The sequence below is a fragment of the Cydia splendana genome, chromosome 2, assembly GCF_910591565.1.
Source record: "Cydia splendana chromosome 2, ilCydSple1.2, whole genome shotgun sequence".
NCBI classification, from domain to species: Eukaryota; Metazoa; Arthropoda; class Insecta; order Lepidoptera; family Tortricidae; genus Cydia; species Cydia splendana.
Genome location: NC_085961.1, coordinates 1,075,927 through 1,102,090, shown reverse-complemented (window position 1 = coordinate 1,102,090; position 26,164 = coordinate 1,075,927). Strand labels below are relative to the sequence as shown.

The window sequence follows — 26,164 nt, the reverse complement described above, 5'->3', positions numbered from 1 at the left end:
GGTGCGAGGTAGGTGGGGGGTGCTCGACCAAATGTCATAGAGGGCCCCGAAACAAAGCAAACTGCATTTAAAAAAATTCAAAATGGCCGACTTTTTTTTTAAAATTTTTCAAGTTGGTCCGAGTGCGCTGAGATTTGGCATGCGGCGAGCTAGGGGGCCCAGCATTACCATGTAAAAAAAATTTTTGGAAAAATCCAAAATGGCGGGCGACAAGGGCAAAATTCAAATTTCCAAGTAGGTTAAGCGAGCCCGAAGGGCGAGCTTCAGGCCGGGAGGCCGAAGGCCGACCCCGCGTAGGGCCGTCAGGCCCGGAGCTTCACCCCGAATATCCAAGCGTGCCCCACCCCCAGTAATTTTGGGCGAGGCCGAAGGCCGAGCTGCGGGAATGACGAACAAAGCAAAATCCTATACAAAAAGTGTGTTAAGCGAGCCCGAAGGGCGAGCTTCAGGCCGGGAGGCCGAAGGCCGACCCCGGCGGAGGGCCGAAGGCCCGGAGCCTCCACCCCGACTCCCAAAACGCGAGGCCGAAGGCCGAGCTGCGTGAATGCAGTTCCCCCAAGCGTTCTACAAAGTCAACTGTCTTGATAAGCGAAGCCGGCGGGCCGAAGGCCCGACGGCGAAGCGTCGAGGCTCGCGAAGGCCGAAGGCCGAGCTCCGCGTAGGGCCGAAGGCCCGAAGCGTCACACGAGAGGGGGAATTTGGCCTACGGCCTTCGGCCTTCGGCCCGCCGTTTCGCTTGTCTAAGACACTTTTCCTATTGGGTCGTGTTTAAGCTCCAACTTCCCGCTTAAGCCCCGAAGCAAAACCAACCCTCCCAACTGTTTTAATAAGCGAAGCGGCGGGCCGAAGGCCCGACGCTGAGCTTCGAAGCCCAGCGAAGGACGAAGGCCGAGCTCCGCGTAGGGCCGAAGGCCCGGAGCGTCCCTTACGAGTTCCCAAGCACGCGAGGCCAGGCCGAGCTGCGGGAATGTAGTGCTTTCACGCGGATCTTTTCGTCCTAGCAAAAGTACAACTTTATTTCTTTTTCCCTTTGGAAAACAAACTACTACTACTACTACTACAACAAAAACAACAGCACCAACAACAAACTACAAGAAGACCGCGGGGCCCTCGGGCCCCGCGCACAGGGCAAAATCTAGTCATACTATTTATTACCTCAGGAGCTACTAACACATACAGGTTGCTTCAAAGTAAAAAAATCGTAATTTGTTATGATACTTTGTATACTGGTTCTAAATACCATTGACGTGTAAAATTGTATTGATTTTATGAATAAATTATTGAATATTGAATATAAATACCCTAATGCATGGACACCCTGTATATCAACTTGAAAGAAAATGTTCAATATTTCTTTATAGTGCGACTCCTTAGCTCGATTTAGTATGGAGGTAGAGTCTGGCTAATAAAAGATGAACCTGCAAAAATGCGGTCCTGGTCTGACCCATCCTAAATCCTGTCCCATCCGGCAGAAAGCACGAAACTTGGCATGCAAACTTCAAACTTCAACATTTATTCAGCAAATAGGCCGCAAGGGCACTATTACACGCCGCTAAAGAAATTTTCACTTCAAAAAGTTTTGAGATGTAATGTGAAACCAAGTCGGTTATTTTAATCAGTGCCAGGGGGTGTTAAAACAGTATCAATAAGATATCTTTAATTTGTAATTTTTAGCGAGTTTTAGCGGTGGGCAAAGTAATCCGGTGATTTGGCATCCATACCAACATTGCCCACCACCAAAAACGGATTAGGGTTGTCACTTTCATCTAATTTACCCAACTTCGCATGTAAAATAAGGTTATGTTTGTACACTAAAGTAAGTTTATAAATATATACTGTATTTAATTTGTCTTATTATCCTTTACTTAGATGTTTTATCCCGTTAACTAATGAAAAACACAGCAAAAATCATATTTTTGGCCATTAAACTATTGTAACAGATTTTCTCAAAAGTGACAACCCTAGCCTTTGTAAAATGCTTAGGCGAGCCTTATATGGAAATGAGCAAAAACGGGTAGGCAACATTGCCCAGCAAATTTATTTAAAAGTTTTTACACTTATCGCTAAGTTATTAACAGGGAATGGTAGGATTGCCCAAAACCAGTGATCCTTAGACATCATCATCATACGAGCTGTATTTGAATACCAAATTGACGTGGGCAATGTTGGCGAAAACTCCGGATATCTTTGCCCACCCTCTAAAACGCAAAAAAATGGGTAAAAACACGATAAAAATATTTTTTCTTCAAATAAACTGATGCGTTTGATCACAATGGACGTGCTGAGCAAAAAAAGTAATTACGATTTTTTTTTTTTTGAGAAATTCGTGTTTTTTTTTAAATGCGGGCAAAGTTGGTGATAATGACCGGTACCTACTCTTCGAAGGCCGCAAAAATATATGACATGCTCTTATGGTTCTACAAATAAGATCGTGTCAGATATTTTTGCGGCCTTCGTTGTGTGTTGTGTAACATAAATTGCAGGTGACTGTATATTAGGAATAATTATTTTATTTAGTTTCAACGAAAGTTTCAAGTTTAGTACGAAAATACTTCAGATATACAATATGCACAAAATGTAGACCTAATCGAAATAAAACATTGCTTTTTATAGTAAATTTTTTTAAAAACATTCGATACATAGGTATACATAACAATAACCAGGCCACAGCGGTATTGGCCTGTAAGCTTTATCTCGGTCTCCAAAGCCGCAAAAACTCGCTAGTACTTCGTGCTGGTCTAGCCGTTATTTTTTCTTGAAGATTTTCAGAGAACAGCACGTACACGCATTATACATATAGACGGAACGAACGGCATAATCATAATCATTTATTCGTCGCAATCCATGGTATTACAGATCTAGGTACAAGACTTTCAGGTATTACTTATACGAATTACATAACGCTTCCTGTTAATAGGCAATATTTTAAGATAAAAGTTCTATAATATATTACAAGATTACAATTGTCATCAAAATTAATTGACGTACAGAAGTCAAATACGTTTTTAAAATGACGCAAAATGAAAATTAATCCCAATCAGTAAAGGATGAGTCTTTAAACTTTTTTCATTTTAAGCGAGTTTTGATTTGAAGGAACATAATACTTAAATTCGACTGTAATCGTATTGTTTTAAGATAGTTTACTGAGGTTTTCAACCATTATGACCCGTAAATAACAGCAAATCAAATTTAAAGGAGACGCGAGCTGATATTTATGTACCCTATTTTTTGAAATACAATTTATCTACTGGTATACTTTCTCGTGTGCGTATATGATTTAATGTCAAATCAAGCTGTCATTTTTATTTGAAGAATTATACGTGTGCTCCGGTGCAGCCCCAGCGGGCATCTGACTTGAAGAAGAATTTTGAGTGATGTCGTCAATGTATGGAAATTGTTCGAAGGTTTACATTTGAGATTGAATTTCTGTGTTGTCTTTGTGAGTAAAAATATAAATCTTGAATTGTCTAGCTTTCAAAATCACACAATAATTCAATTACTGTCAAAGACAAAATTGTTTTGCTTCTTTCTCAAACGGAACTCCATATTTTGATATTTTGATACTTTTAGTGTCGATTTGTAGAGAATAACAGCAAATTAAAAATATAATGGCATGAAGAGTCGGTACACGGTTTCTTCGTGAACAAATTTACGTGTAATAATAATAATTATAATATATTATATTATAGTGGTTTTCCGGGTCAAGGTCCGGGTCCGAGTCCGGGTCCGAGTCTGAGTCCGAGTCCGGGGGGTCCGAATCCGTGTCCGAGTCCGTGTCCGGGTCCGAGTCCGAGTCCGGTTCCGAGTCCGGTTCCGAGTCCGGGTCCGAGTCCGAGTCCGGGTCCTAGTCCGAGTCCGTGTCCGAGTCCGAGTCCGGGTCCGAGTTCGAACCGGATCCGGGTATGAGTCCGGTTCTGGGTCCGAGTCCGGGTCGCAGTCCAAGTCAAAATCGAAATTAGAAATCACCAAACGTGTACTATGCGTCGTTGAAGAGTTTTGTTCTGGTCATCATCAGCAGTTCCACTTCATCAAATGCGACAGTTTTTAATGTAAATGCTTGATTTTATGAGGAAAATACAAAAAAAAAAATATTTTATTTTTTATTTATTGGTATTCAGGATAACAACAGCCGTAAATATAACTAAGACATATTAATGCTTACATAAAAATAAGGCCAGTAACAGTCATCCATTGAGTTACATTATATAACGATTAAAAATAACAAAGATAAGAAAACAATGAGAATGTACAATACACACAAATGCTCGATACGCTAGAAATACTATAAACCGGTTGTAAAATGTATAAGTAATCTAGTTAAAAATACCTACTTCTAATACAAAACAAAACCATGACATTGCATTAGTTGAAAATCAGACACCAGCAGACGTTCACAAAAATATCAAGATAAACATCATAATGTAGTAGTTATTCAAACTGAAAGTTTATTGTTCATAGAATTATTATAGGAGTTAGAATCTAAAAAGTACACCTACCTGAACGTACAACTAACTGCATTTCCCTGGCAACCAGGAACACATAGCTTGAAAAAATTATGATCTTATGATATAAAGAGATGTTGTAATAAAATGTATGTATTTATTTAAGGAGCAATTAGTACCAGTACTGAAGTTAAATGTAGAAACACAATAGTAATAAAAACAGAAACTGATTTTATGTTAATTTTCTTTGAACAAAATGGAATATATATATTTTTTGAATTTATTTTTAGAACCTACAAAAGGATCGGCAGTGCAGAATTCAGTGTTATACAAGTGAGGGATCCGTGATAACACGGCGTTAGAACCATAGTTAGTGGAGTGGAAGGGAACATGAAATAGAGTTGTATGTCGAGTTCGACGTCTTGGAACTCGAAACGTTAGACCAGATAATAATTCAGGGCAGTCTAAACGATTTCTAGTTATATCGAAAAGTAGACTCATATCAGCTAATTTGCACCTAGCTTCAAGTGAAAGTAGGTTATATTCCCGGCAATTACCTTTGTACCCAGCAGATGGTTTCTTAAATTTAAAATTTAAATGAGCTACAAATTTTTTTTGAATTTTTTCGATGCGGTCTTTATAAACAGCGTAACAAACTGACCAGATAGGTGATGCATATTCAAGGATGGATCTCACATATGCGTAATATACGACTTTTAGACATGACAAGCTATGAAAAGGTTTACAGGTCCTCATGACGAAGCCTAAACTGCGATATGATCTGTTAATAATGGAGTCAACGTGATTTCTCATTGTCATTTTAGAATCTAGAATTACACCCAGGTCACGCACAACATCGACTCTGTTCACCGCTACGCCATTAAAGTGGTATGAGTAATTAAATGGCTTAAGACTTCGAGTAAAACTTATACACTGACACTTATTAACACTTATTGTTATCTTATTACGGAAGTAATACTCGACTAGGTTATTAAGATCATTTTGCAGGAGTTCGCAGTCTGCTAAAGATTTAACACGCATGAATACTTTTTTATCATCTGCATATAATAAATGGCGTGCGGTTACAAAACATGTATTAATATCGTATATATAAGCATTATAAAAGAGAGGACCGAGATGGGAGCCTTGGGGCACGCCGGAGGGAATATTAATGTAATCAGACCTATAGCCGCCAAGAACTACAGCTTGGGAACGATTAGTGAGGTATGATTTGACCCATCTGAGCAAGTCGCCATGAATTCCGAGTGCTTCAAGCTTCATGAGAAGTATAGCATGGTTGACACGATCGAACGCTTTTTCAAAATCTGTGTATATCACGTCGACTTGACCGCCTCCTTCCATTTCTGTTAAAACATGATTCGTGAAGCAAGCTAGGTTGGAAACTGTAGAACGTCCCTTTAGAAAACCGTGCTGTTTATCCGAGATCCCACAAGAGACAAGGGGGTAAATTTGTTTAAAAATTATGGATTCAAAAAGCTTTCCTATGGTATTGAGGATAGGGATAGGTCGATAATTCTCGATATTGGACTTTGAACCTTTTTTATATATAGGAATAATGTGGGCCCTTTTCCAGATGGAGGGGAAAATACAGTCCTTTAAAGATCGTTGAAATAGAATGGTTAGTGGGCATGCAAGGCTCTCAGCACAAGAAGATAAAAAGATAGGTGGAACGCCGTCACAACCAGGTCCCTTAGTTTTATCTAGTCGCTTTAAGAAACTTAACACGATCTCGCAAGTTACATCGATTCCGGACATTGCATCGCACTGATTGCTGCTCATAGAACTATTGTTAAGGTTATAAGAGGAGTTTGAGGTATCAAAAACACTCTCAAAAAATGTATTAAACGCATTACAGATATCCATGCCACTGTTGTAGTGATTACTACCTAAATTGAAACAATTAGGGTAATTAGAGCCTCCCCGTTTAGATTTGACATATTTCCAAAAGAATTTAGGAGAGCGCTTGATGTAAGATTCGGTGTTGTTATTAAAACGCTGAAAACAAATCTATACTTATGCCTTTAATATTTGAGGAGTTCCCTCGATTCCTTATGGATCCCATCATTAGAACTCGAGCTTGACAAAAATGTGGCTTTAAAACTTGACTTGCTTAACAAACATAACGAAGAGGAAAAATCGCCAAACGTGAACTATGCGTGGTTGAAGAGTTCTGTTCTGGTCATCATCAGCAGTTCCACTTCATCAAATGCACCAGTTTTTAATGAAAATCCTTGATTTTCTGATGAAAATACAAAAATGTCTATACGCATGCCTTTAAGATTTGAGGAGTTCCCTCGATTCCTCATGGATCCCATCATCAGAACTCGAGCTTGACAAAAATGTGGCTTAAAAACTTGACTTGCTTAACAAACATAACGAAGACGACAAATCGCCAAACGTGAACTATGCGTCGTTGAAGAGTTCCGTTCTGATCATCATCAGCAGTTGCACTTCATCAAATGTCACTTTTTTGAATGTGTATGCTTAATTTGATGATAAAAACCTAAAAATCACTATATGTATGCGTTTAAAATTTGAGGAGTTCCCTCGATTCCTCATGGATCCCATCATCAGAACTGGGTTTTGACAAAAACGGAACCAATCTGTATGCATATACATACAATCAAAAAACTAATTTTCAAAATCGGTCCAGGAATGACGGAGATATAGAGTAACAAACATAAAAAAAAAAAAAAAAAAAAACATACAACCGAATTGATAACCTCCTTCTTTGAGATTTGGAAGTCGGTTAACAAACTAATATTAGCCCAAAATCTAAAATAAATGAAGTACCGATCACATAAAAAGTAAAAAATTAAATTAAGTAAATAAAAACAGGAAGGTATCATAAAATGTTAATGAAGAGAAATTGTAAGAGATGGTATTATGCCAAAAAACAACTGCAAAGTTTTTTAACATCGGTTTGTGGCAAATACTGTTTAGTTTATCTTTATTTTAAAACGAAAAATGTCAACTTGCATGTTTTCTCCACTGTACACAGAATAAGTAATATGATGTTACTATATCTCATATGTTCAGAATATTACTTGAATAAACTTATTATCCTATATAAAATGTGTGTTTTTATATTTCTAAACCCAGTTTCTAAGTAGATTGCACATACATTATAGTCACATTAAAATTCCATTTTGCGAAATAAAGAATTCAACATTTAACTTTGCAAAAGTAGATAATTGTTATTAGAATATTTTCTAAAAGCAATAAAAATAGATTAGGTTAGATTCGAGCTACAATGACATTAGGTTGGGTTCAAGGTAAGGTTGCAGGGCCTCAACAAGGGAAAAAAAGGGGGAGGGACTGTTGGCCTGGCTAAGTGAGCCAGAACTCACCCACTACTCCCTACTACTGCCGTAAGCAGGTAATGAATTCCCAATGTATTAGGTATAGGTTTAATAAATTATAAATATATTTCATTAATAACATAATAATATACAAATATGTAAAAGCATAAAGTAATAAATAAGCCTACAGTAATCACGTATACCGGTCCCACGGATGCGGATGTTGCTTACATAATCTCGTCTGTCAAGGAGTTTCGGCAGGAAAGGCCTTGGCAGACTTATATATTCATGAAATGAGGGTTCATACCTACCGACTGGAATTGGTTTCATGGCGGTATCAGATGGGTTAGTGTACGGTAACCGATGGTCATCTTGCTTATAATCTCGTCTGCCAAGGTGTTTCGGCAGGAAAAACCTTGGCAGACTTATATATTCCTAAAATGGGGGTTCATACCTACCGAATGGAATTGGTTTCATGGTGGTATCAGATGGGTTAGTGTAGGGTAACCGATGGCGACCTTGCTTACATAATCTCGTCTGCCATGGTGTTTCGGCAGGAAAAGCCTTGGCAGACTTATATATTCCTGACATGAGAGTTCATACCTACCGACTGGCATTGGTTTCATGGTGGTATCAGATGGGTTAATTTAGGGGTCCCGATGGTCACCTTTGAGAGCGTCTGCCAAGCACTTCCGGCAAAAAAAATAGTGGCAGACTTCGCTTTTCTGTGTCTACATGTAAATTTCTAACTGCTGCCATAACTACTATCTCGGTATCAGATGGGTTAAATCAGCCCCTTTTTTCGCACCGGAAGTGGCCTTCTTTTTCGTACTTTCGGCAAGTTCCGCCGTGGCAGACTATCGAATTCGGACTTAGCATAACTTTTCTGGGAAACCATTGTGCATTTCATCGTGGTATCAAGTCGGTTAGAAATTTTGCGGCCGGCTCTTCTACCATAACTAAAAGACTACTTGACTGATTATGTATGGTGTGGTGCATGAACTTAACAAGTGTTTTGGTGAATTGTGTGTGCCTGTACTAACCGCTTGTTTAAATGCTAATCCCGACAAATAATAAACCTTAAACTGTAATTACCAGAAAATTTCATACGCACTGTTTGGTCCAGCAGGCTCCCACTCCACTTACAAACTGTAGTAGCTCAACACCCAGATATTCCTCTGGCAAAGTTGTCAGAATTAGCAGATCACATTCATGAGATTGCCTCGCCTAGCCCTCGCATTGCGGAAGTGTCACCCACAGCTGCTCAATTGCAACCGCACTTACCCGGCGCTACGCCTTCAACGTTATCAGCGCACAACCCCTACTCTACGCCGCACCCGACGTCGCCTCTAGAGACGATGTCCTTGCAGATCGCTGAACTCACCCGACAGATGGCAGCACTCACCAGTCACGTGTATGAAGTTCGCTCTCGCTCCCAGACCAGGTCATCCCGTCGGAGCAATAGTCGTTCGCGTTCCAAGTCCGGGGCACGCTCACAAGTGCGCGACGGCGTGTGTTGGTACCATCGTAGATTCGGTTCGGATGCAACGAGGTGTACCCATCCCTGCGATTACAAGACGGAAAACTAGCGCGGCAGCTTGAAGTGGCCGAAAATGACTGCCCTACGCGACCCGGCCGCCTATTTGTAACAGACAAAAACAGTAAAGTACAATTTCTAATCGACACGGGAAGCGATCTTTGCGTTTACCCTCGATCAGATGTCAGAGGTCGTCGATCCAAAACCGACTTCCAGTTATACGCCGCAAACGGTTCTATCATCGCAACATACGGATATGCTCACCTGGAGCTGGACCTAGGCCTGCGACGTTGCTACCGCTGGCGATTCATTGTTGCGGACGTCACTAAAGCCATAATCGGAGTCGATTTTCTGTCCCACTACAACCTCCTCGTCGACTGCACCAACAAGCGCCTCATAGACTGCCTAACGTCGCTGCATTCCCCAGCGAAACCCGTTCCATCATCAAATACGATAGCCTCAATCAAGACTATCATTGGAGAATCAAAATACTACGATATTTTACGCGACTTCCCTGACGTCACTCGCCCGGCCGGCACCCATCGTCAGTTGAACCACGGCACCGTTCATCACATACGTACAACACCCGGTCCGCCAGTCGTCAGCCCACCTCGTCGCCTAGCGCCAGACAAGCTGAAGATAGCGAAAGCGGAATTTCAGTCGATGCTCGAAAGTGGAACAGCTCGACCTTCTGAAAGCCCATGGTCTTCACCCTTACACCTCGCGCCGAAGAAAGATAACGGATGGCGTCCATGCGGTGACTATCGAATGCTCAATGCCCGCACCATACCCGATTGCTATCCCATCCGTCACATACATGACTTTACACAGAACATCACAGGCTGTAAAGTATTCTCCACCATCGATCTCGTAAAAGCCTATAACCAAATCCCAGTCAACGAAGACGACATCCCAAAAACTGCCATTACTACGCCATTTGGTATGTACGAGTTCCCCTTCATGACCTTCGGACTTCGAAACGCTGGTCAGACTTTCCAGAGGTTCGTCGACGAGATGACGCGAGGACTAGACTTCTGCTACACATACCTGGACGATTTCCTGGTGTACTCTACGTGCCATGAAGAGCATGAAGACCACCTTCGCCAGTTGTTCTCCAGACTCCAGCAATACGGTATGGTTATAAATACATCAAAATGTGTCTTCGGGAAGTCGCAAGTTACTTTCCTCGGCTACAGTATTTCGGCAGACGGTATCAAACCTCTAGAAACAAAGGTTCAGGCCATTAAGGATTACCCTGTACCCAAGACGGTAAAGGAGCTTAGAAGATTTTTGGGCATGCTTAATTTTTACCGCCGTTTCATCCCACATGCAGCCAAACTCCAAGCGCCGCTTAACGCCTTCTTGACTGGCTCCGTGAAAGGCTCACACCCCGTGGACATATCGGGTGATGCACTCATAGCATTTGAGGACTGCAAGCAAAGCGTATGCGATGCAGCACTCCTAGCACACCCAGACTGCAATGTTGAGCTCTCGTTAGTCACAGATGCGTCTGACACATCGATCGGCGCAGCCATACATCAATACAAAAACGGAGCATGGCAGCCTCTGGCATTTTTTTCGCGCAAATTAACTACAGCACAACAAAAATATTCTCCTTATGACCGGGAACTTCTTGCCATCTACGAATCCGTACGCCACTTTAGACACATGCTGGAGGCAAGAGACTTTATTGTGTTTACCGACCATAAGCCCATCACTTTTGCTTTTACCACAAGACGCGACAAGTGCTCACCAAGGCAATACCGTTACCTTGATTACATCGCGCAGTTCACCACAGATATTCGCCATATCTCTGGCATAGATAATTCAGTCGCCGACGCGCTGTCACGCATAGCATCCGTCGCAGTAACCATAAACTACAAGGCACTGGCAGAAGATCAGGATTCAGATTCTGAACTGCAACACCTCCTAACTAATGGTTCCTCCCTAAGACTGCAAAAAGTGAACACCGAAGGCGCAAGTATATACTGCGATCTCTCTCAGAGCGCACCAAGACCTTATGTGACACCACTGTTCCGCAAGCAGGTGTTTGACAGCATTCACAATTTAAGCCACCCAGGCGCCACAACATCGGCCAAATTAATCGCTGACAGATATGTGTGGCCCGGCGTTCGTCGCGATTGCAAGATCTGGGCACAGAGTTGCCCAGACTGCCAGCGCAGCAAAATACATCGCCACACTTCAGCTCCACTTTCTCCCATACAAACTCCTTCCGATCGCTTTTCCCACGTGCATATGGACCTCATTGGCCCCCTTCCCGTCTCTTCAGGCAACAGGTACTGCCTCACCGTCATCGACCGGTTCACAAGATGGCCTGAGGTGTACCCACTACCAGACATGACGGCAGAGACGTGTGCAAAAGCGTTTGTCTTCGGCTGGGTGGCACGTTTTGGCTGCCCAAACAAAATAACGACCGATCGTGGAAGACAATTCGAGTCGCAACTATTTAAAAGCATCACAGGTTTCCTCGGCTCCAACCATTGCCCCACAACATCATACCACCCTGAGTGTAACGGCATGATCGAACGTCTGCATAGACAGCTAAAAACCGCAATTGAATTGAATTGTGTGTGCCTGTACTAACCGCTTGTTTAAATGCTAATCCCGACAAATAATAAACCTTAAACTGTAATTCCAGAAACATTACATACTGTTTACTAAGTGAGTGCATTATCATTTACGATCCACGTAGGTTTAACACCCACAAAAGTACCAACTATAACGTAAATATTCGACCAATCAGTCTTCTTCTTCTTTTCCCGACCTAGCGCCAGGGTCCGCTTTCTACCCAAATCTTCTCCACTTTGCCCGGTCTTCGGCATCCTCAGGTGTGAGATTGTTCTCTTCCAATCAGTACGTTGATAAAAATAAGCATCGTGGCGTAAGTCACGCAAGCCATGGTAATGACCTAGGACTCCAGTAAAACTATGTAATTCACTAAACTTTACAACATAATACCCTAAGAAAACCAGAATAACTCAGAGCTCTTGCTAAGAACTGTTACTAAGAACTTAAGGGTCAAATTAGTGTGGAGTTGTGGACGGTAATAGGGTAAAACAGTGGATGGAAACCGGTTTGAGAATATAGGGTCAGGTAACCTTATGTGACTTGTCAATGTATTTACGTAGGTATATGGACATTTATGGCACACGTTTTTGTCATTTTATACACAGACAATTTTATTGTTTCCTACAAATTACGATTGTCACGTATGCACGATACTTTTATTTTATGCCGTTGATGGTACTAACATATGGCCCTTATGGACAGAGTTATGGTAAGCGGTTGCTGTAGCCAATGCGGACGCTTGTTAACTGGGTGTTAAATCCGCGTTTTGGTAATAAAAATATACCTTTAATTACAAGCAATGTAACTCAGGTTCTTCTGGTGGAATAGAGCTGCGAAACACAAAATCAGAATGAATACGAAGGTTTTATAATGAAAAAATGTATTATCAAATAATACATTTTTTTCTCACCACCAAATCTTTATAAGAAAATGGTCACGAGCTCAGAAGACTCATCCATTACTGGGTCCACACAAACACCACAAGCAATCGTATGATAACTCGGCAATGAACATCACAATATCCAGATAACCAAACGATATATATCTACAGAGTTCGATTTCAATTATATATATGTTAGGCCGTCTATTTACTTTTCAGTCATTCCTTCGCGAGGTCTCAAAGAGCGTGGTCGTGTTTAAGTAATAGTACAAATATATTCGCGAGTGAAAATGGGGTGTTTGTTAAATACAGTGATCGTATTTCTACTTGTTGGTTTGACGAAGTCTTCAACGGTAAGTGGATTTCCATTTTTTTTGAGATTTGGTTGGGTCAATTTGACGAAACAACAATTAAACAGAGTTAAATATTAGCTAAGGTTTTATATGTTTTGTGTAATTATTTAATTATATTTATTTCGTAATTGGTATAATTAATATTTTTAAAGAAGTAAACAAAATATGCACTACACTTATAGCGGTTCAACTCAATTGTAAAGTAAAACAATACAATTGAAACGCGGAAAAATATGTAACAATTTTTGGAAAAATTATACACGCCCTAAAGCAAGCCCTCAGTTTAAAATTGTCAACACAAAGCTAATTCAACTTAAAAAATCACATTCCTTTTATTTTTGTATAATTCCTATAGAAGAGGGTAGACGTTAAAAAAATTACATGTTGACTAAAGTAGGTACTTCAATTCTTATTGATTTCTGTTAACAAAACTAACCACACTACTTTTATGCAAAAATGAATATTGTATTACCTACCAAAGAAAAAATATTAACACATTTCAACTTTGTCTACTTTTCAATGCTAACAACAAAAAAAATACGACGACTTGGGATGTTTAAACGCATGCGTGCTCACGTACGCATGGGGTACTCGTACATTCGACGTCAAAGATATGTTTACACTTTTGCTCCTTACTCCTTTGTAATAAAGCTAAAAATGTAAACATATCTTTGAGGTCGACTGTACGATATCTTTCTCGTCACTGGTGGAGATCGTGACTTCGACGGAACCTTAGGGATAGACTCGCTTCACTAAACCTTATTATCTTTACTGGTAGGTATTCAACACAGGCTCAAATGACAGTTCGATTGGTCCAGCCTGGCTGGGCCAAAAATACATTGACAAAGTTTTCTAATTATATATATATATATTTTTTATAAATAATTAGGTACTTTTATCCGGGTACCTATGGCCTAATAGCATAAAATACCCTTAATTTTTATATTTACCTAGTTATAAGTTTGTAAATTTCTGTGTACATAATATGAGTTAAATAAATATACTTAAATAACTTTGTAGGGTTGAAAAGTAAAAAAAAAAGTAATATAATATTATAAGTGGGTTTATTTTAATTTTAGTTTAGTTTTTAAATGTTTAATTCATAGTTATTTTTAATGTTTTTTTATTATTTATAAATAAATAAAAACTGTCTTAAAAAAAAAAAATATTTGTACCTACTGCCGCATTTTGTTGATCATTTTAACAAACGTTTGCGTAACGTACTTGCCAATTTTGTATTAAAACGACAGATCGACCAAACAAATTAGGGCTGCCGACCGGCTATGGAACTGTACTGTCAAATTTAATAAAAAAATTATAGGTACTAAAGTTTTTATGTGAAATAGTATCAAAAGGTATCGGTATATAAGTTAATTTCTCTAAACCTAACATCAATTGCAGCACACCTACAGAGCTGGGATCGCGAGCAGCACCCAATGCAGCTTCGATGCGTGCGCGCAGCTCGTCCAGAATGCGGCTAAAGCTGTAAGTACTAAATATTTCCGATTCCGAACTTATGGCAAAATCGAATTTAACATTATACACCGTGTTTTTTTTGAGCTTAAATCAAGTAACTTTCTCAAAGACACCGATGTTCTAATTAAGTCCATTTCGGAGATATTATCCATAATTTATTTTTTTCCTATAAGGCCTCTACAAGCGTGTACACTTGCCTTAGGGCCGGCTTACATATCGATTAGTGTTTAGAATGAGTTTATACATTTGCTACTAAACTTAAGTACAATCTCGGTCGATTGATGTACGAAATGACATTGATATGTCACAGATTTCAATTGTTTGGTTGAGTTAAATGTAATGCCCGTGTTACAACAACGCTATATGCTACATTTAATTACTTTTTAAACAAAAAAAAAAAAACAAAAAAAAAAACAAAAAAAAATTTTTTTTTTGAAAAATAACTATGCCATTTAGTTCTTATAAACGTACTTAACTATACCCCGAAGTTAACGGAATTCAATAAAAACACGGTGTATGTGTCGTAGTCAGATCGTATAATCCGCCGTATTACATTACGGCTAGCCGTTATCAAAAACAGGGGCGTTTTGAAATGCGGCGGTTCGACGATTAGCCGGATTGTCATTGCGATACGTTCTTCAATAAGGCGGCCTACGTTTAGCCGCATCGTACTACTATTTTAGATTGTAGAGTGACCAGTTCTTTCGGTCGCCTACGTAACCGGAGTTTGACAATGTTTGCAATTTAATTTATTTTTACCATGGTCCCACCGCACTACATGTGTTTCTTTTCCAAAACATTTCCTTCACAACTTAAATAGACGGAGCCCCGCAAGCGGGGCTCCTATTTCTGGGCGGTTTGCCCTTCGGGCATCCGAAGCTACCTAACGAACCTAACCTACCTACCTATTGAGTTAGTGAGACGTCCGTGAAAACATTACACTTTGGGGAAAAAAGCGTAGGTAGGTAAGTAGGTTGGGTTCGTTAGGTAGCTTCGGCTCCGTCTAGTTAAGTTGCGAAAGAAATGTTTTTTGAAAAGAAACAGTCCGACGAACTCCAGATTTGATGGACACCCCAGCGTTTGTCAGGCAGCGCCACGGGTGTTAAAAATGGGAACTAAAAACTGTCAAAGCGGCGACTAATGACTCGCTGTATTACATTACGGCTAGCCGTGTTGAAGACCGTATGGCGCCGAATACATTCCGGCGGATTCTCATTCAGCCGCATTCAATCCGGCTAATCGTTAAACCGCCGCATTTCAAAACGCCCCTGTTTTTGAAAACGGCTAGCTGTAATGTAATACGGCGGATTATACGATCCGACTGCGACATATATAAAATATAACAATCTACTTTTTACAAAATCAATTAAACTTTTATAAGTTTTTCCACTTATTTTAGTTATTAAAACGATTAAATGAACAATGAAACTTTAATAACTAAAATCATACCAACATAACGTTTAACGTTGCTTCAAATCCCCTAATATGACTATCAGTCCGATCCCTTTAATTACCCGACTACGGCAAAGCATTAAAGTAGGGTTATGATTTAATAAACCTACTTCTGGCATGAAAATAATATTCAACTTTTCCAAATATTTGTTTTAACGACTTAGGTGACTATTTAAAATTATCTTCGTCGCGCTAACAATGTTCGAAGTCACATTAGTCATATTTAAAATAAATACAATACAATTACTTAACATTATTGTTTGTTTACATAACAAACTAACCTTGTTGCCCTTAATTACAAAAAAACTTAAATTATAAGACTATGTTTAGGTACCTAATCGTAAGAATACAACTCGAGGGTTATTTGCAATTAACACTTCACCTCCAGCTAAGTACCGCTATTAAAATGTTGTTATAATAAATAGTGTGAAAGGTCAAAATGCTGGTCATTTGTTACGTTATTTATTTTATATGGGTGACCGCCATTATCATGTAATAGGTCTTCATGTTGGGAGGTAAATTCATTTATTATTATGGTTACTTTTTTGCTTTCGGCCCCTCATAGTGCCGATAAATAATATTAGGATTTTATTTTGCTTTTTATCTAGTAAAATTAATTTTCCGGAAATGAACCTAGCTAGATTAATTTATTTTCTTTGTACACACGTATTGTCAAAATAGTTAGAGCCTTTTCTAGAAATAATTATAATACTTTAAAAGTATGTAAAATATAAAAGTTAATTAACTCGGTCGTTTCGTTACCGCGCGATACGGCTATTTTTCTTTTAGGTACCTAAATGTGTTTCTGTCTCTTACAGAATGTGGATATATTGGTGCTGCCTGTCCCGGAAGATATTTCCAGATCAGTTCAAACAGATAATTTTGATGAGGTAAGTTATTATTCTTAATCATAACAATAACAAACCTATACCAATTACATAAAAATGAATGATCGCCTCTCTATGAGTATGAGGCATCCTCATCCTCACACAGAGATCCTTAACATGCAAAATACGCAAATCGCAGGTAAATACAATATGTTGACACCTTTTATAATTATTTACCTTATATGTAATGTACTTAGGTTCCATACCTAGGTACCTCTGTAGGTACTTAGCACGTAACTTCTCATAAATTTAGTATTGCGATGTTAAATGTTTTAATTTGTGTGTTAATGTTAATTTTTAACATGAAAAATAACTTACAATTAGCAAAATATAATATACTTAACGATAACAAAGTCACTGACACCGTCAATGACAATAATAAGTTCGGCGTCATGTTTCAGTTTTAAAAGTATGCAATACTTTCAGGCTAATTCGAGTTTTAGCTATTCAATCTGTTACCGATATCCGACAACTATTGAGACAGTGTCCCGCAATGGCACATCTAGTTTACCTACTGATTAATCAATTTAATCAACAAAGACACGTTTAGGTCACGTGAACGATACCCTGATGACTTCTGTGCAAAATATTTGACAAATATAACTTATCAAACCGATAATAATCCATAAATAGTATTCAATAGGCCTGAAAACTTTAAACAAAAACATGCCTACTCGTAAGTATATCGTAAATTAAAGATCCGTCTTTATGGTAAACATAACATATTATCAATAAGTACCTAATTCTAATTAGTTACTTAGTAAAATGAATACCAAGAGTGAAGATTTTTCAGCTACATACCTAATAAGTTTTTAGATGCGCGCGTCGGTTCTGTATCTTGAGCAAGCAAAAGATTTTATAATGGAATCACTCGCTAGCTAGTGATTTTTAGGGTTCCGTACCCAAAGGGTAAAACGGGACCCTATTACTAAGACTCCGCTGTCCGTCCGTCCGTCCGTCCGTCCGTCTGTCACAGTTGAAATTTTCACAGAAGATGTATTTCTGTTGCCGCTATAACAACAAATACTAAAAAGTACGGAACCCTCGGTGGGCGAGTCCGACTCGCACTTGTCCGGTTTTTATTTGTTTTGTTTTGTACATTTACCAACTTTTGATGTCACGAAAATAAGTTTTATTTTTTTATTCAACAGGCAGTGAAAGTAATCTCAGGCTTAGCGAAGGACAACAAAATCTACATCGTGTCACATTTGCTGGAGAAGGTGCGATGCCAAGAGAAAACTGAAATTATCAGGAGTAACCTGGTATTCGATCGTCAAGGGAGCGTCGTTTCTATGTAAGACATTTCAACGTAACAGTTTGATAAATTACTCTTAAATATGAACTTACAGGCCAATAATCCAAAATTAACGTAGTCGGTAACTGCTCAGTTATCTATTGCTTATTTTTTATGTTAGGTACTGAAGAGATTTCTTCATTATTAGTCTATACTTTATTAGTATATTTTAGTTTTTATATAATATTATAAGTATTAGTTAAGCTTTATTTAATGTAGTTACTAGTGCATACAAACTTAATATACATAACTAGAAAAAAAAGAACATAATTAAATAACTAATCTACAAAACTTAAAAACTAAATCTAAAAATAAATAAAACTAAACTTAAAAAAAAAAAATTACAAAATATCCCCCTGCGGAATGGTGCCGTAGATGCTGGCAGCATTTCCTCGCTGTATCGCAATACTTATTCTTTGTGCGAGGAAGCTGCCAGATCTACGGTCACCAGTGGCGTCAGCTATCCTTTTTGATAGATCCTTAAAACGGGTAGACGCGTCTATACTTAATTAAACCATTTCGAGAAATAGACATTGCAAAAGGTTTATCTAATTGTCCTAATTCCCTTTAACCGAATGTTACTTTAGTATGTCTAATACATTGCTATTAATAATTTTATTAGATATTCATTATCTCATCGAAATAATATATCTAAACTTTGTATGCAGTTTTTTCGTCACCTTGCCTTTTGTGTTTGTTAGAAACGAAAAAATATAATGGGTTTAGTAATAAGTATTATGATCTGTTTGTTTACAGCCATAGGAAGCCCCTGGACCCCACTGCCACTTGCAATGTCACGGCCACCGAAACCACCTTCGTAACTGACTTCGGTGTCACCTTCGGTTTGCTGATGCCAGAGGATTTGGTGCTGAGAAATCTGCAGGGGAAGAACTTTGTAGTGGCTGGGGAGTGGGGATCAGAGATTCCAGCTCTTGCAGGTAAGCATATTTAATAATGTGTTTCTAGTAAGGTTTATTACAAATCTTAAGTCGTTGTAATTAAATAATTCTAAGTGACGGAGGAGGTCAAGTTTCAAGTCACTAAACTAAACACCACTCAAATAAACACCTTCGAACTCTTCGGTAACGCGCAGTTATTTGCCCCCAAAGAATAATTGAATATTTAAATAATATAATATAAAAAATCATGCAAAATATTTAATTATTATACCGCATAAATTACCCGATAAATATTCCCATATTTAAGTCCACTTGCGGAGCTATTTATAATGCAAAAAAATTACGTTCTGCCCTTTCATATTCTCTACCAAATTACTCGTAAACATACCTACCTTTGGAACATTCCACAGGTTTGACCAAAAGACCTCGTTTCTCTCGGTGAATTATTTCAAACTAACTCCTCATATTTCCAGCTCCTCAATTCTTCAAATCCTGGGCCTTCACCACCAATGCCAACCTGGTGTCGTCGTTTGGGGTCTTCTCTGGGAAGGCTGGACAAACTGGCCATGGAACTGACTTCGTTGTCGCTGAACTGACGAAGGACGGAGAAGGTAAAGCATTTAACATGCTCCATCATCCATCCATCAGGCCACCAACATCAAAATAGAGGTTCTCAATTCGCCGAGATCTTTATGTTTTGTGTATGTTCCATGATTTATGAATAGTTTTTGGAAATTGTTTACATTTGTTTTGAAATGCACCATTTAGTGCAGTGGACCTATTGATTCATGGAAGAAATTATAGCATTTCCAACTGTTTTGTGAAATTGGATCAATTATTGTTAAAATCTATTTACACCTTAACGGAACTTAATCGCGTACCTATAAAATGATGGTTAGCCAGTTTTTCACGCGGTCGAAACGTTGGAGGTAATTTTAAGTTTATTTTATCCTCAATTCAGTCCCGTTTTAGACAAAATATGTATTTTATTATTATTGGGGTGTTGTGGGCCTTTGAGTGCCACGTCGACCAAGCTGTGATCTATTGTGACGGCCCTTTAAAGTTCACTACTAATGCTCGTTGAATCCAGAAAATTCCAGATTCTTTGGGCCATATTGCTCTTGACCCCAAAAAATTTAAATACCTACGTTTATTTACTGTGGTTTTCACTCCAACCTGTCTTCTCCAGACGCCATCAACACTCCTATCGCCACCACAACTCCACACGTTCAGGACCTGAGCCAGTACATCATTAAGCCCCTGGACCTAAACCAGGATGTGCGGGAGACAGTGTGCCACGGACAGTTCTGCTGCCAGTTCCATGTCAAGACCAGTGCCTCTGGTAAGTTAATCTTATCCCAAAAATGGACACAGTGTTGTTACGAAAGCGACTGCAAAATGTCCTATATCCGTCACGCACAGAACAGAGAGTTCACGAAAATTAAACACACTGGCAAAATGTCAACAATTTTAAAATAATGATTAATTTAATTTTACATGTAAAACAGAAATAGTTATTTTTACAACAAGAGATCAAAGTTTGATATTTCTTAGAGTGCTTATTTTGAGTCCCGTGCAAGCGAAAGATTCTATAATAGAATCTAATTTAGAATCTTGAGCGTAGTAAGGGACTAAAAGCGCACGAGATGTAAATAACTTTGATCTCGTGTAATGTCCTATATCCGTTATCTCTGTCCCTTTCCCACTGTTAGCAAAAAGAAACGGACAAAAAAAAAGTTCAAACGACATCCGTATATTGACGGTTTATAGTAGACCCCCGAAAAACGTCAGAACGCATCGTTCCAAACCACGTACGACTCACGTACGAGTATGAATTCTTAATAATTAATTAATACAAATAATGTTTAAGATTTGATAAAAACACTATATTTTATGTATTTTATATTTTTATAGTACAATTAAAATAATTAACACAAAAAAAAATACACAGATTATCTCGCAAAAATAATTATTCTACTTTTAAGAATTTCTACTATTAGGTACTTAGTTGACAAATAGCACGTGTATCCGCAATTCGAACCGTATCTTCAAAGGTTTTTTTTTACAAAAAAAGTTGTCGATTGAAGTGTCAGTTGACTCAGTTGGTGATGTTCGTTATTTCCATAATTACCTATTATTTTTCTGAAATTTATTACGTTTTGTTTTTGTGTTCGATTGCGGTAATTAAACTTAATTGTTAGTATATATCTTAAGAAAACATGAGTGCATAGTGATTAAGTGACGAAGAAGGATTACATTTTTCAAGTTGTCTAATAGGTGTGTTCTCACTGCTCCGGTGAAAAGTTCTGTGTACTACACGAGATCAAAGTTATTTACATCTCGTGCGCTTTTAGTCCCTTACTACGCTCAAGATTCTAAATTAAATTCTATTATAGAATCTTTCGCTTGCACGGGACTCAAAATAAGCACTCTAAGAAATATCAAACTTTGATCTCTTGTTCAATCAATCAATCAATCAATCAATATTTTATTTGTCATAATACGGTTTACATGGGATCTTAATTTAATTTAAAGTAGTACATGCGTATTCAACCTGCATGCAGGTGTACAAATATTGCAACGTTTTATACAATAATAGGTCAATACATTAGTAATATTAATGTGTTTACATATTATCGCATCCATTTAGTCCCTATTTATATTATTCTATATTATTTACATATTTACATTCAATTCTAGACATTACATTAGAGACAAACAGAAAAGAATTTTACAAATTTACTTCAATTAGGAATAGTCAAATAATAAATTAATAGTTGCAATAAAATAATTTAAAATACAAACATAAAAATAAGATAAAAATTACATTATAAATTACAAATTAAAATTTATTTTCCTCTAGGTCGTCAATATTTGCCCATACAATTATTACATATTATCTAAATATTCCTTTGTACTATAGAAGCATTTTTCCTGTAGCCACTCAACCAATTTGATTTTAAAACAGTGACTGTTCTGTAGTTTAATATCGTCAGGTAATCTATTGTACAGAACTAAACACATGTTAAAACTATTTTTTTTATAGATTGTAGTGTGACAAGGAGGCTGATGTAATAGATATCTGTATTGAGTCCTTGTGTGCCTTGTGCTAGTTTCAGTGCGTCGAATGAAACTATCAGGGTTTTCTTGGACATATAGACACGCATCTTTTATATACATACATGGGAGCGGGAGCAGATTAAATTTTTTGAATAAGGGTTTGCAGCTTTCAAGATACCATGCGTTATCTAAGGCTCGGATACACCTTTTCTGTAGCTTAAAAACTCTTTCTATCTCTATGGAGTTTCCCCAAAGTAATAATCCGTAGCTTAAAACAGAAGACACGTAGCCATGGTACGCTGTAAGAGCTGCTTCGACTGATACTGTTGTAAAAATAACTATTTCTGTTTTACATGTAAAATTAAATTAATCATTATTTTAAAATTGTTGACATTTTGCCAGTGTGTTTAATTTTCGTGAACTCTCTGTTCTGTGCGTGACGGATATAGGACATTATCATAACCCAAGTATTTCGAACTTGTTTTGTCCCCGTATGTTGAAATGACATTTGAATATAAAGGTCACTTGAAAGTCATTTAGTCTCACTCATTGAGCAAAATCGCATTTTGCTCACTGTTTGTAAGAAGCAAAGTACCCTTGTTCGAATATTCCACCTACCTATCATTTAACGGTAGAGTTCAGAAGAAATACAATTTGTTTGTATTATGTACCTATGACTGTTTAATAAGGTAAACGGGTAAACGTCTCAATGTTTGACATTGAAATAATTAATACTGTAACAATTACTAATGAGTAAGAGTTGATCACTGGGACATTTACCTTAAGTATTTTTGCAATTGGCAGATTTGAAAACAGATACGTTTGAGTTAAAACGATGTTTTTGTTGTATAAGAAGGGCAGGGCAGTAACATATGATTTAATCACAAATACAAATTGCATCAAATATACAGTAAATATTATTATCTTCATTTAGATGTCACATCAATATTATGAGTATTATGACGTTTAACTAACGTGTCATCATTACCATCATACGATACTTGGGTACTAACAACACTCTTCACTCTTAGACCACCAAAGACGCCAACTGACGCGCGCGGGTACAGTTACGGTACATAGTACTATTAGTTATTCTGTGGTACAGCCCAATATAAAACTTCGTACATTAATTCCCCGACAAGGTTCACTATGACGCGCCGTGCACTCGGAGTAATTTTATTAACAATGGAGCCGCCATTAACAGGCGTTCCCCTCTGTCGAAAATAGGCGGCCAATGGTCAACCACATGTCAACCATATGTATGGACTGACATTTATCTGACATGACGTACCTATACATTTGATGTGCCCCTCCCCCGCAAAAAACGGCAGACTATTTTGTACCGAAAATTTTAGACATGGCGTCTCCGTTGGTTATATCCTCTAAGGCCGTGCACGATATACTACTGTAATAAATAGTAGTGTAGTAGTCCTTAACTCAAAAAATCTTTTTAATTTAAGATTAGTAGTTAAGTTTGTAAATAAGCATGCTTTTTTATGAAATAAACAGATTTTTTTTTATATGCGTGGCGTTCTAAGCTGTGTGGAGCATGATACTTATTCTAAGTAACAACAAAGAGAACAACAAGTTATCTTAATAATTAATACAGTTATATTATAGTGACGTATGATCGCGCGATCCAGTATCTATGAGGTACAATAACAAGTATATTAGCCTATATGAAAAATATGTTAGGAAAGCGATAATACTTGATAGAAGTTGATAAGCTGCTCTGTTTTCCTATTTCGCAGTTGTATTAATAAAATAAACCAACCTTATTTTCAGGACCGCAAGGCTTGAATTTCGGCCTCGCCGCGTTTGAAGGCCTCCGCCATTACGGAGGTGGTCAAAACATCGGCACACAGGAGTGCGCTATTCTGCCCTGCATTGGAAGCTTCAAGTCTTGCGATATTGGGTAAGTTGACATTTTTTAGGACTCCAAGGCTTGAACTTCGGGCTCGCCGCGTTTGAAGGCATCCGCCATTACGGAGGTGGTCAAAACATCAGCACACAGAAATGCGTTCTTCTCGCCTGTGTTGAAAGCTTGAAGCTTCAACTTTTTGAGATGAAATCCCGTATACCTATACTTAGAAAGTATTTTTGGTCTAAATAGTTTAGAAACATCTAAATGGGTAACAACCCATATTTTGTCCAAATTGTGACATAGGTTGTGAATACGATTCTGTATGTTGAAGCAGGTATTATGTATAATTTAATTGCCACACTGTAAGGTAAACGTCCCAATTTTTGACACCCTAACCCCAATATATTTTTTAATTTAAATTTTATCTCATAATGGCATAGAATTTGTATGTTAACTTCTGGTGTTTATTTATAATTTTGTGTATTTTCCACAGATCCATGAACAGCACCAACATCATATTCGACGAAATCTCCATCACCGCTAATTTCAAACCTACAGAATCTGCTCAATTCCCGATCATCCTGTCAACTGACACACTGTCAAACAGCCAATTCCAATTTGACAGCAAACATGAGAACTATACTAACCAAGTAACTGTCAAACTGTACGATGCACAAAACCTTTTGAATTTCGGCATTTTTGGAAGAGATTTCTCGAAGGATTATGTAGAGAAAACTGTGATCTATGATAATAATGATGGTTTGACGTATAAGATCTACGAGTACATTAACAGTGATGAGGTTCTAGAGTTCTGTGATTATGTCTGGATCCGATTGAGGGTACTTATTTTCGTTGTTTCTATCTATGTTTTGGAAATGATGTAAATGTAAGTTTGTAATTAAGTAGGTATATTATTTTTACAGAATGTCATCGCGCCATATTTTTTGCGTATTTAAAATATTTATTAAATAAGTAGGTACTTTGTAATATGTTAATGTTTCAACGAAACGCAGCTATCAAACTTAAGAATTTGGTAAAAAAAATCCAGTTGGCATGCTATTACGACTGTTATTAAGTACCTAGATAAACTTATAGGTACTTAAATTTATTTTTTACTTATAAACTTTTACCAAAAAATCAAATGTCATGTCTAAAATTCCTATTTTTGCATTTAATTTTTAAATTATCCCCGTCCCAGTGTTATTTGTTGCGATGTATTTTCTTGAGATTTTGTTTATAAGTCTACTCTTTTATTTCAGAAAATATTTAGGTACCTACCTCGGTATGCCTGCCATACAAACCATAAAAAATATATGAAATATATTTTAAGGTACTTCGACATATTTACGAAAGCCTAGTAACAAATTACTGAAATTAAATTAAGCATGTTAAAAAATATATTCGCGAAAAACCAAGGTTAGGTTAAAGAGCAATATTTGCACATGGTATAATATGGCACAGGTAACTATTGTATTGTTTTGGTGACGAGTGTGACGGTATTTTCTAAGTCACGTTTTCATTCACATGTAAGATTTAAGGAATTTCTAGTTTTCGTATGCAAATTTAAAATAAACTATGTATGTACAAAGACCTCATTAATGCAGTGTTTTCCACTTGGAAACCCCTAAACTGTATGTCAGCGTATGTAAATGTAAATTAAAATAACAGGTATGATATTTTAAGAATTCTGATTTTAAGATTTTTAAGTACTACCTACTTGTACTTAGTTATCAGTTCATCAATCAGTGTGTTATCAGTGTGAATTAAGTTTTCATTTTGTAACATTTAAGAATAGGTACCTCCTATGTCCATAAACATACATGCTACAAATGTTATGTTAATTCTATGTATTGAATAGGGAAAACTACCTACTAACAGCACAGCTCGATAATCGGCATGGCACGTATTAAAACGTGCAGAAAGTGGATACCAAAGTTTGGTGTCAATTAATGGGTATTTTACCCTATTTTTTTTGTATCTGAAAATATTAAGTTAAGTCAGCTGTCTAAATGGCAACGCGTGTTTTTATGGTAAACGACTGAATACTGTGATATTAGATTATGAGATCCTACGCATGGGTGGAAAATAAAGATCGTTTAACATTTATA

The 26,164-nt window shown here is 37.7% G+C and overlaps 1 protein-coding gene across 1 annotated transcript; it reads left to right on the top strand.

Annotated features, from left to right (window-relative positions):
• The first annotated feature begins 12,978 nt into the window (after positions 1 to 12,978).
• LOC134801537 (vanin-like protein 1) lies at positions 12,979 to 26,164 on the top strand. Its single transcript, XM_063774139.1, has 9 exons — positions 12,979 to 13,124; positions 14,526 to 14,609; positions 16,871 to 16,942; positions 18,091 to 18,233; positions 18,990 to 19,171; positions 19,606 to 19,743; positions 20,322 to 20,474; positions 23,978 to 24,107; positions 24,550 to 26,164. The coding sequence occupies exons 1-9, from the start codon at positions 13,062 to 13,064 to the stop codon at positions 24,938 to 24,940; spliced, it is 1,356 nt and encodes a 451-aa protein (XP_063630209.1). The 5' UTR covers positions 12,979 to 13,061; the 3' UTR covers positions 24,941 to 26,164.